The 14338-nt window shown below is 37.5% G+C and overlaps 1 protein-coding gene across 1 annotated transcript in view; it reads right to left on the bottom strand.

The window, feature by feature from the left end:
• Positions 1-14338, bottom strand: part of LOC126474384 (ankyrin-3-like) — a 186811-nt gene that overhangs the window by 146262 nt on the left and 26211 nt on the right. Inside the window, exons 3-9 of the mRNA XM_050101887.1 lie at positions 9445-9577; positions 6423-6586; positions 4724-4879; positions 3976-4104; positions 3557-3754; positions 2293-2589; positions 1231-1428 (exon numbers count right to left, since the gene is read on the bottom strand). Coding sequence (XP_049957844.1) covers positions 1231-1428; positions 2293-2589; positions 3557-3754; positions 3976-4104; positions 4724-4879; positions 6423-6586; positions 9445-9577 — 1275 coding nt within the window. The remainder of the gene's footprint in view (positions 1-1230; positions 1429-2292; positions 2590-3556; positions 3755-3975; positions 4105-4723; positions 4880-6422; positions 6587-9444; positions 9578-14338) is intronic.

The raw sequence follows: 14338 nt of genomic DNA on the forward strand, positions 1-14338 counted from the left end.
TTTCAGCCTCTTAGTTTTGTTTCCTCCATAAAAATAAATGATAAAAATAATAAAAAATTAAAAAATATTCAATTGCAATAAGACCATTCTCTCTTACTCTGATGATTTTATGCAGAAAATATTCACTCCAGTTGCTATAAATACAAAGAAAATAAGATCTGTGAATAACCTTTCACACAAGCAGATACATCCATTCCATATAAAATAATAAATCTTAAGCTGATTTGTATCCAATGAAAATCATATTCACTGAAGATATCGTTGCCCTGCAGAAACTACACCTTTGTATTCGTACTCCACTGCTACAAGTAGTCTACTATGCCTTAATACATACACAGACATGTAACATATGGAATCATTCTGTGAGGTCATCAAACGAATAGCTGAGGTGCTGGATCATTAATAAGCACATAAACAAGACTGAGAATGTTGCTAGCTCACAGTCAAGCTGCATGTGCATGTTATAGCTCTGAAGAAGCACCGTTTTTCGATGCCCCACAGTAAACAGTTGGTTCTAGGTGGTATGGCTGCTCACTAGTTGCTTGTTGTTCAGTACTAAGCAGGCAAATGGTTTGCTGTATTGTAACCACTATATCTGCTTTTAAAATATGCAAGTCAGCAACAACACTATTAATCAACACTTCATTGTCCATTGCAATTAACTCTATTGATAGAGCAGTTTTCCATGAATTGTGGTACTCAATGTGTATCTCTGACATGGTGGCAAATTAATATCTCACTGTGGGCATTAGCTCGGAGATGGAATTATTCATGTGTTGGAAACCAGTGACCTATCCACAATCAAATGGTGCTTCTTGCCCCTGGTATGCTCATAGCCACATAGACACTTGGTACAGGGAGTGACAACATCTCAGTCAGGTAATCCACTGAACTATTTCATTCCCTGTGGCTAACGGAGCACGCTTTCTCCAACACAGTGCCTATCTCTAACTGACTGCACACAAACATATATTTTCCACACAACTTACATCAAGCAGCTAATAAAAACACAGTAAAATGAATATAATTCATTAACACTGAACATCAACGTATAACTGATTCCAAGCACACGCGTAGGTAAAGGCCACACAAGTAGTTGGGTAAATACCCAAAAAAAAAAAACAAAAAAAAAAAAAAAAATTGTAGTTAATAATGTCAGTTTTGTGAACTACATGTGAAAACACTCATAAAATGAGTCCACTGATTGGACTTCTCTGTCTGAACACTTACCCTAGCCTTGGCATCTACTTGAGCTCCATTCCGTAACAATATCCTGATTATGTCAGTCTGATTTGCTCTGGCTGCTAGATGCAAAGGAGTTTCTCCTCGAACTGTTGGGATATCGGGGTTTGCATTATGTTGTAGAAGATAAATGACTATATTCATACAGCCCATGAAACTTGCCACATGAAGAGGCGTCAAACCAGACTGAAATATAGTGATCAAAAGTTACATATTACTCAATTACAGCCAAAAAAAAAATTTCTGCTTAGATTCACTGGAAAAAATAAATGAATTTCAAACATCAGAGCAATTTGCATATGCATAAAAATTATATGATAATTATTTGATGTCACACAGTGACAGTTCATGCACAACAAATACAGTTGCAAAACAGAAAATTCATCCTAAATCTCATTTGTCAACTGTATCATACTGACAGTTGCATACAGTTATAATCTATTATTGGTGACTGAAAAGTACAGCAAACTCAATAAATCCATGTATCTAGTTACAATTGTGCACTAGGGTAATTTCAATTGAACTAGTTATCTCTTGAAAAACATTTCAAACAAACTAATTGAGTGGGTGTATTAAAAGTTGGTCATATCACTTCTTCTCTGGTGTCAATGCAATGTTAATCATTTACCATAAACTGTGCACAATTTCATGGTCACAATAATGGTTAATTCTTATTCAGGCAGCTGGTGGCATAAAATTTCAAAAATTTCTAGCAGGTTCCACAACTGCTGTCACATGACAGAACAAAGTCTATTTACTTCTCCTCTTGTATCTGAGAAATTGGGATAATAATAAACATCAAACAACCTTGCTAAGACTACAATATTGAATATGTTGCCCAATGATTTCTCAGACCACTTTGGAAAAAAAAACATCTGTGCAAATATTAGTTATCTACCTCCAATTAAATATACACAAAAGAACTTTTTAATGTAAATACAAACAATGGAGCACTTTATAATAAGCTTGACAATCTGCTTATAACTAGAACTTTAAATCATCTCAAGGAAATGAAATATGCCTGTACCAAAAAGAATGAAAAAGCGTTACCTCTGTTGTAGCTTCAATTGAGGCATTGTACTTCAAAAGCAGTTCAACAAGTTTTATCCTGTTTTTCTTGCATGCAATATGCAGTGGTGTGAAGCCATTAAGGGCACGGGCATTTGGATCAGCCTTCCGGTCTAGAAGCAATTTGGCAACACGAACATGACCACAGTGCGCCGCAACATGTAATGCTGTCAGGTAGTCCACAGTCACATCATCCACAGGAGCCCGATGATATAGGAGGATTCGAGCCGCATCTACATGATCTCCTTGTGCTGCCATATGAAGCGGTGCAAGACCATTCTAAAGCATAAACATTGAGTAATTGTTATAAGTACCGGCAATAATGTGTGTACTTCTTACAGAACAACAGATGTAAACTAAAATAGATTAAATTTAGTCGTACAGTCCATTTAGGACAGCATTCAGGGGCTTGTCAACAGACTGCTGCTTCATTCTCTGCATGAATAATTACTGGGTGGCTGTATTAGAGTAGCATCTGCTGAATACATCAATTTTCTGATTGTTATTGCTGTCTTACAAAACAAGAACCACTACAACTTTTCAAGATACCACTCAGGATTGAAATTTGTGTTCTTCTGGTTGTTATTGCTGTCTTACAAAACAAGAACCACTACAACTTTTCAAGATACCACTCAGGATTGAAATTTGTGTTCTTCTGGTGGAGACCTTTCAGGCACAAAGATAAACGCAATAATTATAACAGAAACAGACAATTTAGGTTGAGAAACGAGTAATGATCAAACACAATCTCTGTACTCAATCTCTACAAACAATATAGACAATTAAACTTTGCTGTTGAATGTTAATTTCTGCAAACAAAGATTCAAACCCTGAACAGAGATTGGGCAGTAACTCTCACCTAAAGGAAAACACTAACACTTGTATACTGCATTCAGACTCCTAGCCATCAAATTTTACTGTAACTTCTGGCAACTTTTATGTAGTTGTACATCTATCCCAACTCACACTTCCAATTAGTATTTCCCTTCTTTGCTACTTGCACTTCTATTTTACGTGGCTTTTTAAAACTGAAGTGGTGCATGTTTTTAGTTCAAGTAGATAAACAGAGTATTGTGAAGCTATAAAATTGTTTGCTTTGGATGTTTTATGCCCAATAAAAATTTGTCTACCTGATGAATGCTAATAACAAAATTTATAGCTTGAAAATGTTTTGAGTGCAGTGTAGATAAGTATTTTGTAGACCTCCCAGACAAAGATGAAAAATGTCTTCCCTCAGGACACCCACCTTAGTCTTCGAACGTATAGGAGCTTTGTTCTCTAACAACAGATCCACGACCTGATCATGTCCAGACCTAGCTGCACAATGTAGTGGTGTCAGCCCATCTCTAGTTTTCGCTTCAATATTGGCTCCCTTGTCAATCAATAGTGACACCATATTAATCTTTCCCCACTTACAGGCTACATGAAGTGGAGTGATGTTATGCTGAAACAGAAGATACATCACATTTAAGTCAATCTTCATAAAATATGAAAACAGTATTTCAAACAAAATATCACCAAATATTTATATCAAATTTTAGTTTTAGAATAAACTACTCGCTTCTGTGCCAGGAGTGCTGTCTTGATTTTCTTTTGCCTCCAGTTTCATAACATATGGAAAAGTAACAATCTTAAAGGTTTTAGGAGGGATTTAAAATTATTTACCTTAGCAGAGTAGTTCACATCAGCCCCTTTTTCATACAGCAAGTTGGCAATATTTTCATTTCCATAATGAGCTGCAATGTGCAGTGGTGTGAATCCACTTTTGGATGTGACATCAGGATTATGATCGTTCTGAAATTATGAAGGTAGTTTAATACACAGAACACATCAAAACTTTAAAACCATATAAATACACGAAATGATTCAAACCCTTATATTTTGTAGTAAAATGAAGTATACCTAAAACAATGTTTTCTGCACCCAGTTTATACTAAAATTCTGTTAACATTCACCACTAAACAAGCTTATAAAACTGTTCAAGGAAATCCCATAATGTGTTTACCATTTTATCATAAAGCTATTATATTACTGTAACTATTCAGTCAAAACGTGTGTTCTTAAACTGGTAGAGCAGTCAACATTTTCAACCATATCTTACACGTTTGTACAATTTTTCATACAGACATCTTGACAAAGTGTTTCACTCTTCGAGAAAACTTCAACATGAACATGACTACTCTACAATTTATACACAAGTTCCTGGCAAGACAGTTCACCGAACTTACATGTACATTTTCAACAAATCTAATTGTGTTTGAGGTTCAAGAATTTGAGGTGTAAAAATATTATTTCTTGCAAAAAACAAGTAAAAAAGTCTTGTTGTTTTTTATGTATTTCTTTACACTTTCCTTTATAAATATCTATGGCATCTATGTAATTTTTACTTTTACAGCACACTAATTAATCATACCTGTAACAGAAGAGCTGCTGCTTTGCAGTCATCCTTCTTCGCAGCTATGTGAAGGGCAGGGAGGCGCACTTTACCCCTTGTGTCATTCTCAAGAAGTACAGCGACAACTTTATCATGGCCCTGCTGCATTGCAACAGCCAATGGAGTGAAACCATCCTGCAATGTACATGTGACAGGTTTTATTTCTGTTCCAGCAAATTACTTCATTTCCTACATCCAGAATATCATTGCCCACATACCTACAAGATAGTTTCCCAAAAACAGAGTTAGACCAACAGCAGTAACTCTTACCGCAAAATTTCACAGGAAGAATCAAAGCAAGAAGACAAGACTGATAGTATACTGATGGTAGCAAGAACAAAACAATACAGACAGGGACTGGCATGATAAGAGGCAAATGAAAAAGAAAAGAACAAAAGTTGGCAGCACTGGATGCTGGAAGAACATGTTATACTATAGTGGCTGAAACAATATGCATCCTCTCAGTAATGTACAGAATATTCACTAAAATTATCACCAATCAAAGGAACAAGCTGTGTTTGGAAGAGGATTTAGCACAAAGGAACACTTGCAAGCTATGACTGAAATTACAAAACAGAATAATAAATATCAATTAGCACTTTTCCTTGGATTAACAGATTTTGAGAAAGCTTTAGACTGGGATTCAACAAAGGCTGAACTTGCAGACATTGAGAAAAAGGACACTGACTCAAAATATGTTAGCATATTGATTATATACCTCCCGGCTACATGTTCCATCAGATTTCATTAAGTGAGTATGATATTCACAATTGCAAACAGAGTCTGGTAACGCAATTCCTTAAGACCAAAACTATTCTCAGCCATGCAAGGAAGTTTTCAGACCCTTAAACTTTGAAAATAAAGAAGAAATGTCCTTTAATAAATCATGAACTACCCTCATTTTACTGATGGCAATGGACCATTTGCCTCAAGTGTAGATAAATGTCAGCAACGAAATCAAGACCTTCATAAATTAAATATGAAAGTAGACCTGAAGATCAATTACAATATGACTGAATTAAGGTATAACCACCACAGTATAAATGAGCAATGAAGTCAGTTGGTGAGTTTGTTCAACTGGAGCAGGTTTAGATGGATGTAATAAAAATAACAGAAGAGTAAAAATGACTTCAAGTGTTACACAGCTTTCAAAATAAGCTTATGCTGTGTCTGAAACAGAAAGTTTACAAACAGTGTGTATCACAAACTTTGATTTACAGCAGTGACAATCGCCTTTTGATGTGAAAAACATTCAAAAATTGAAGGGCTGAGCAGCAAGCAATAGAGAGATGCACTCTGACAATTACAACAAGAAACAGGAAAACAAACAAATGTATAAGACAATAAACTGCAGTGGAAGATGTACTTATGATTGTTGTAAAAATTAAATGAAGGTGAGTGGACTACACAGTCAATATTGAATGGTCAATAGACCAAGGAAGTTCTTTGATGGATTTCAAGAGATAAGAAAAGACAGAGTAGATGGGCTAGTGGAAAGTGGTTAGGTGGCATTAGAAAGCAGGTTGGAGAATCACCTACACATGTAACTGAAGACATTAATTCAGCAGTGGTTGTCACCTGGCTAATAATGAAGCTGTTTTCTGTTTTCCTTTTGAATAGTACAGAATTAATTACTCATAATAATAAAGTAAAATACGTATTTTTTGTGGCTAAATACCTCTGTGGCAAGACTCTGGTTGGCTCCTTTGCTTAGAAGGAATTTTACAACACCATCATGATTTTCTTGAGCAGCCATGTACAATGGAGTGAAGCCATTCTGCGACTGTGCATTGACTGCAGCTCCACTCTTAACCAGCAGTTTCACTACCTCTTCCTGCCCAGCTGAAACAAACAAATAAGAATAATAGTAATGAGAATGGATGGATCTGAATGGAAAATATATGTTTAAAAGAAAATTCCATTCTCCTTGCAGACCAAGTTTTGGATGGTGGACAGGTATAACAAATAAAACATTATCACAAAAAATGAGCTTCTAATCACTGTAAATAACCATCTACACTAGCAGAGATATCTGCAGTCAAACAGCATCTACTATGATGGGAAGAGTACAACAGATGCCAGATGGCTATGGCCAGGAAACAGCCACCAAGAGTTTGGACCTCTGCAACCACCGAATCATCATCCAACACCAAGTCCTCTTCCCAGAACTTGGCACCTTTCTACCAGTGAACCACCTCCAGGCTCACTCCAGCAGTAGCCAGATTCCTGTCCTAGGGGGCAGCAAGTAGATCATGACCGGATAAAGTACAGCCGCCGCCCTCCTACGCTGGTGGGGCTGGCTTGGCATCTCGCACCTTCGCTCGCAGGTGAGAGTTCCTCTTGTGGCGGCTGTAATCCCCTATGAGATTTCAGGCAGGCTTCTGCATTGCTGCCACAAGTAGCCATGCTACATCTAAGAGGAATGTGCACTGTTGAGCGATCTTCTGGGTGTCAGCATTCCTGGGTGCAGATGTGCTGGCCTACTCCTAGGTCAACAACTGGCTGTCACAGCGCACCACGACTCCATCGTGCTAGGTGCTAAAGGGGGCATGGCCACTATGCTGCAGTATTATTAGTATAATAGCTCGAATGTCAACAAAATATTTTACTTTTTGATATTGTTTTCCTGAGCTATGATTACCCTGCACCCTCACCACAATTCACCACCACATTCCACCCCAAACACACAAGTGCCTCTTCATCCTGAGCCACTTCATTACATTAATTATATTATATTTCCAACAAAAGAAAGTAAGGGAGCTTCATAATGAACATTCACTGACAAACCATCAACTCTTCTGCTCACAAAGCAAAGATTGGTTGAAAAAAGTGCTGAAAGGCTAACACCCACTTTAAATCTGGGGTCTCACACTTTTCCAGAGTGTCTTGCATATATTATACGAACTCTTAACTCTTTTCTTTCTCTTGCTGTTACAATACATTCTTACAGCCATCAGGCTCCAAACAGAATTATCCATGAGGTGGCAGGATTTGGAAATTTCCAGTTTTCATATAACTGATTCTGTGAATTTGGGAACTAAATTTGGACAGAAAGTATACTAAAAGATATTGTACATCAAATAACTGATAGTTTTAACTCTCAACATTTTTTGAAGGGAGATTACTTTGCTATATAAAAGGTACTTCGCTGATATAATCAAAGTACATATTTTTGAATTTCAGCCAAAAAGGCTGATAGAACACGCACACACACACACACACACACACACACACACTGGTGTGTGAGTTGCATTTGCGTGAGAATGTGTGTGTGTGTGTGTTTTTGTACGTTCTATCTCCAACAAAGGCCTTTTTGGCTGAAAGCTGATTTTCTGACAGTCCTTTTGTTGTGCCTATCTGCAACTCACATTAAAATCAACAACATGAAATTATATTTCAAGACAAAACTTCACACATCACATCAATCAACATAATGAGTTTTTTTCATAGTTGTTTTACATAATTTAAGTTTAAATAATTGTTTTCCAAAGCTACATTTTTAGAGACATTTGTGTGTAGTGTTACCCGGGTAAGCATTCAAAGAGATCATTGGGGGAAACCTCCCAAATCATCCTCAAATTGGATAGTACAAAGAACTCTTAACAACCTAGGACAGAACTTAGATGGTCGTTGTTTCCCAGTTTGACACATTATTTTGCAGCCATGAACACAGACTGCTGAATCTGTAATTCTATAACTGCGTCAAGAGCTGTGTTGCACTCCACACAGAGTTTGAGAAAGTCCTGATTCCTAAAAGATGAGAAACTTTCTACCTTGAAACTCTTCATTTTTTCCCACCTCTATTTTACTGATGCATTTTGGTCCACAGATGAAGTACAGCTGACACACCTATGCTACCGCAAAACCATGCTACTACAACCGCCTTCTCTTGTTCCATTCTCCCCCTTTGAGAGCATCTAAACATACAGCAGTGCCTTACAATTTCACATGCTGTCAACTTTCACAAGCATTTTCTTATTGTTTCACAAGATATCTCTATTTTTTATTTACTTTTTTACAAATGCTCCACTTCAAATTCAGAGAGTGTGTGTGTGTGTGTGTGTGTGTGTGTTTGTACATTCTACCTCCAACAAAGGCCTTTTTGGCTGAAAGCTCATTTTCTGACAGTCCTTTTGTTGCGCCTATCTGCAACTCACAATCTCCGCTATATGGTGGGTAGCAACTACCCTTTTCATAATATTGTTACATCCCATTCTGGATTTTCCACTGTTGAAGGGTGAGTAGGGTTTAACATCCCATCAACATCAAGGTAATTAGAGATAGATACTACAGGAAAGACAGTGTATCATATACAGTCTTATTCTTAACACTCTAAGTGGGATGTTCCAAGGTAAAGCATGAAACATTACTTCCCCAACATACATCTCATGATATTGATGGTACAATCACAGTAACTGTGGTTACAGAGAGCTGTACCAACAGGTGTTTTAATCACACAACATCCACGATAGGAGGCAAAATAATTATGGCTCACTAAGTACCCTATGTCACATACTGTATGAGGGTGAAGAGTGCAGATATACGATAGGAATATTTACTCTCTCTTAGTAATTATGAAAATGGTAAATTGATCATATGAAAACATTACAAATTCTAGACTAAATGTAACTCAATGTTTTAAGGTTAAATTTATTCAATGAGTGAATATTTTAATTCATTAAGAGCAACGTAACATTTACCAAGTGATGCGATATGAAGAGCTGTGTTGCCTTTCTTCGTGGCTGCATCAACAGTTGCTCCTCGTTTGAGTAGCTCTGACACAATTTCCAAATGGCCATCTTTTGCTGCTAAGTGGAGAGCATTTAGTCCATTCTGCAAAACAGATATTAAAATGGTATCAGAATCAAAGTACTAGTAAGAAATGCTGGGCAGGAGAAAACATCCTTAAAGGTCTTAAGGAACACTTCCAAAACAGAGATATAATAACAAGTAATGAGATGAATTAAGATAACCAGTAACTGAATAGAGGAATTGCTGAGAGGTTGATACTAAGGTAAGGGCGCACTTCCTACTGCTCCAACACAACAAACTACACAAAAAATGATGCATTTTAAAGAGCTCTTTAACATGGTATATCACTGAAACTGCATATTTTTGTAATACACAAGTATAAATACGAAAAGCACAAAATATGGCAAGTTATCATTGCAGGCACTGAATTCGAATGGCAGCTTTTCGATTTGCTTCTAAGGCGATTCCTCTAATCACCTTCTTTCTATCAGATGATCGGAGCATAGGGCATGTGATCTCGTCAGCCAATCATAGTATATATTCTTCCTTGTCACACATATTTAGCTGTTTCTGAAAGAAACCTGGTTGTGATGACAGACTGATCTGTGGCTAAGCCCAAGGCCTAGGTTTGGTTGGAAGGTTACAGTTTGGTTCAAATCATTCAAATGGCTCTGAGCACTATGGGACTTAATTTCTAAGGTCATCAGTCCCCTAGAACTTAGAACTACTTAAAACTAACTAACCTAAGGACATCATACACATCCATGCCCGAGGCTGGATTCGAACCTGCGACCGTAGTGGTCATGCGGCTCCAGACTGTAGCGCCTAGAACCGGGTGACAGTTTGGTTTCACCACCACACCACCAACGAATGGGGGAAGGGGGAAAAGGGGGGGGGGGCGCAGTGGTGGCCCTGTTGTGGTGGCAGACTGATTTTCTGCTTTGCCCGAGGTCTAGTACGACTGGTTGACTATACATTATGTCCTGTGCTGTGATTGACTGACCGAAGTTTTTTGTATTCATACAAGCGTATTAAGAAAATAAGTAATTTCAATAACAGACTGCAGCAAAGATCTCTCTAAAACGAATATTTTTAGTAAAGTTTGTTGTGCCACAGTGGCACGAAATGTGACTTTTCTATATAAACCCGTTACCGATATTTGTATCCAATCAAGGGTTTTCCCATATCACAGAACTGCTTTCAGTAATATTCACTACATTTACGAAAGTTTTGTCAATAAAATTGCTAAAATCGGTTTTTGGTCACTACATTTTGCCGAACAGAACCTTACTGAGTGGTCATATAATAACTACTGTTCTCCTCTATTTGTTAGCGTTATGCATTTGCACAGTCCACTATCAACCTAGTGTCTTGACTAATTATGCTGTTCATTTCGCACATACAGCACTGCCGGTACGTATTTTGCTAGATGTTACAACACATTTTGCGAAATGTGTACTGTTACAAGCGCAATAAATTTGTAGTTGGAGTACCACTTTTCCTCTCAGAAGTAAAGTGGTATAAATCAAGAGTTTTACCACTCCCCTTATAACTGTTTTTGGTGAAGGTGAATACCTGAGAAGGAATACGCTGTCTTTTAATCCCCATAAATACAGTTTGTCTATAAAATATAAACACAATGTGATACAGTAAATGTGAGTCTGCACTTACTGCTCCCATTATGCACTTTTCTCTCACAAATTGAGTTAAAATAATTGTTTTATTGTTGTTAATTACTGGAATGCTAGCTACCGAGCTCTCTAATAGTTCAGCAGTGCGTTCATCTACGGATCATACATAAATTGTTGTTTCGAAATGCCGAAATTTCTTAAAATGTAATTCTTGTCGTGTTGATATATCAAGAGGCTTTATAACTGAGCATATCTGTTTACTCGATTTCATCGTCCACATCATCTTCTTCTGCCAAAGGGTCAACATGTCAGATACCTCAACCGAACTTGCAGTTGTCAGCTGGTTGAAGACAGCATGATGCATCGGAGGGATGTAAGGGAGAAGTGTCATCATGTCCTCGGTGATAAGACGGACAGCATTGTTGAGAGGGATGAACTTTATGGTTTCAGTATTTAATGTGAGACATCGCTACTTGATTCGTGTAGGCTTTATCCTAGACTTCAAAATGGAGAGTAAACTTCCCTTACAAAGACAATTTCTGCTTTAATGAGATCTGTATATAACAAATCTAAAGAAAGAAAAAATGCTAATAGTTATAGCACTGCTACAATACCTTTTTGATTTTAGAGCGTAAATAAACACGCAAAACAACAAAGAACAACATGACTATGAGAGGAAGAATCCATTTGGAGCTCCAAGTGGTTCCTGTGGGAGTTATCGTTATAACACTTCTCCACAACAAATTTCCGTGCACTGTGAGTAAACTGAGTGGTATGGCTCAAAAACTAAAATTTTTTCACTTACGCCACTTTGGTTCTCAGCGGCTCATATAGAACGGCGATACTAACGGGCAAGTCCCGCCCTATATTTACTTCAAAAATGAAAGAAAAGCCGCCTCGGTTGATTGCGTCCTTTAATTTCCAATACCATCTGGCCACGGTAACTTGACGATTCGCGTGGTGGCTGCTGGGAATGGCCTAGCCCCAACATTACAGCTGTACAGCTGAGAGGTGGTAAGTGCAAGGCAGCGTCTGCTGCTTGCAAGAATACTACCACCATTACCCTTAACAATGTATACACTACCACTTCACATCTACGAGCAGCTTAACGTTGGCAGCGCACGGAGACAAGTGAATATCTCTCAACCAGTGCACATTTTCTCTGCTTGTGCCAGCACAAACGCAATCAAGTTATCGTATCCAAATAATAATAAGTACGAGTATTTCTCTGGCACACTTTTCTGGTCGTTTGCTGCAATTTTTCAGTGTGTTTCGTGACTTACATGAATAATTTCATAACATAACATCACCGGTGCGTGCAAGCTTATAGTAGGAAAGTAATCATAATATATTACAAGAAATCATACGTAACGAATCAGTAAGACGTAACTTAACTTGATAAATAGCTGTTTCCGAAACTACCCAAATAAATTTTTATTTTTTCGTTGTATCATACTTAAATAAATTTCTTGCACTTACGTTAAGCAATTATTCAATGCCTGAACAAAGGATACTGCTAATTAGGTAAGACAAATAATACAGCCATTGTAATCTTTTTATTTCAGTTCCTGGATTTAAAAAAACTGCTAAAATGAGTGGTGGAAGGAAGTGACTTAGTGGAGCTGAGGATAAAAAGAAGGCCAAAATGAAATAAGAAGAACAAGAAGAGATTATCTGCGAAACGATACAAATTGACAGTTTTTAAAAGTGGAGGCGGAAGTAGTGCTGAACGACCAAGAACTTCAGTAACGTCCACTGATACAATATAATCTGGAAAAGATGAAACGGATTTGTACTCCGCAGCCCACAACAACAACAGTCATCTGTTGAACAACCTACTTTTGAAAAAATGAATATTTATATTTTTGACGAAGAGGCACTAGAGGAATCATCAATAAATACAACAACTGAAGGTGCGTCTCAGAAGCAGACGTTAAGTAACGACCAAGTGCAAATAACATTAAATCTAAACAAAGCTCCTGCTTTATGGGAAACCAACGATACCTTGAGGGAGATTATCGCAAGGTACGGCTTCGATCAAGACTAGTCTTGTGATTTCTCTGAAGGTGAAAAAAATGCGCGAATAGCCTCATTTCTTGCCACTGAGTATCTTCCAGAGAAAAATGAAAAGTAATGAAATCAATGACCGAAATTGGCTGATTTATTCTGAATGTAAAAGATTTGTGTACTGTGGGCCCTGTTTGGCATTCAGCCCATTGGAGAATAAGACTCAGTTTGAGAACAAAGGATTTAATGACTGAAAAAAATGCAGAACACCAAGTAGCATTGCGTGAAAACTCTGTGCGTAATTAACCTACTATCCTTAGTTTAAAAGTTTGAAGTGATATTGATGGCCGACTTGACAATTTACTGCATGTCCAGATTGATGAAGAAATTACTTATTGGAGAAACGTTCTGAAGAGGTTTGTTGCCGTAGTGAAACGACTGTGTTCAAGACGCCTCGCTTTCGGAGGAAAAAAAAATGAAAAGTTCGTTGATCCACACAATGGAAATTGTTGTATAATTTTGGAACTATTAGCTGAATTAGATCGTTTTTTAGCCAACAAGGATTTGGGATTAAGGATCTGGAAGCATTAGTTACTTACAACGAGCGTTTGCGATGAGTTTATTCTCTTGATAGGTCACAAAGCCTTAAAACAGATTGGAGACGAGATAAGAAGAACGAAATATTTTCTCTTAATCATAAATTCAGCACCAGATATAGCATATATTGACCAACTTACCCACACATCAGATACGCTTTGGAACCAGGCGAACCGTGTGAAAGATTTCTCAAGTTTATGCCCTCAGTGGGACATAATGCTGAAGAAATGTTTTCTGCCATTATTTCGGAACTCGAAACACTGGGCATAAATGCTGAAGACTGTCGTGGACAATCATATAATAATGCTGCGAACATGTCTGGCCTGTACAATGGCTTGCAGGCTAAAATTCAAAACCAGACACCATTTGTTTTTGTCGTTTCTTGCCCTGTCCACTCTTTAAACTTAGTAGCAAGTACGACTGCTGAATCTTGCATCAAGAATTTTTTTTATAAGTTCGACACAACTGTACCAAGAATTAATGACTGAAATCGAGAAATGGAAACCGCTAAAGACAGTAAATCTGACATGTTGGTGAGTTAGAGAGGATGAATGTACGAGGTGCATTCAAGTTCTAAGGCCTCCGATTTTTTTTTCTCCGGACTGGA

Source organism: Schistocerca serialis, chromosome 1 (genome assembly GCF_023864345.2).
Source record: "Schistocerca serialis cubense isolate TAMUIC-IGC-003099 chromosome 1, iqSchSeri2.2, whole genome shotgun sequence".
Classification (NCBI taxonomy): Eukaryota; Metazoa; Arthropoda; class Insecta; order Orthoptera; family Acrididae; genus Schistocerca; species Schistocerca serialis.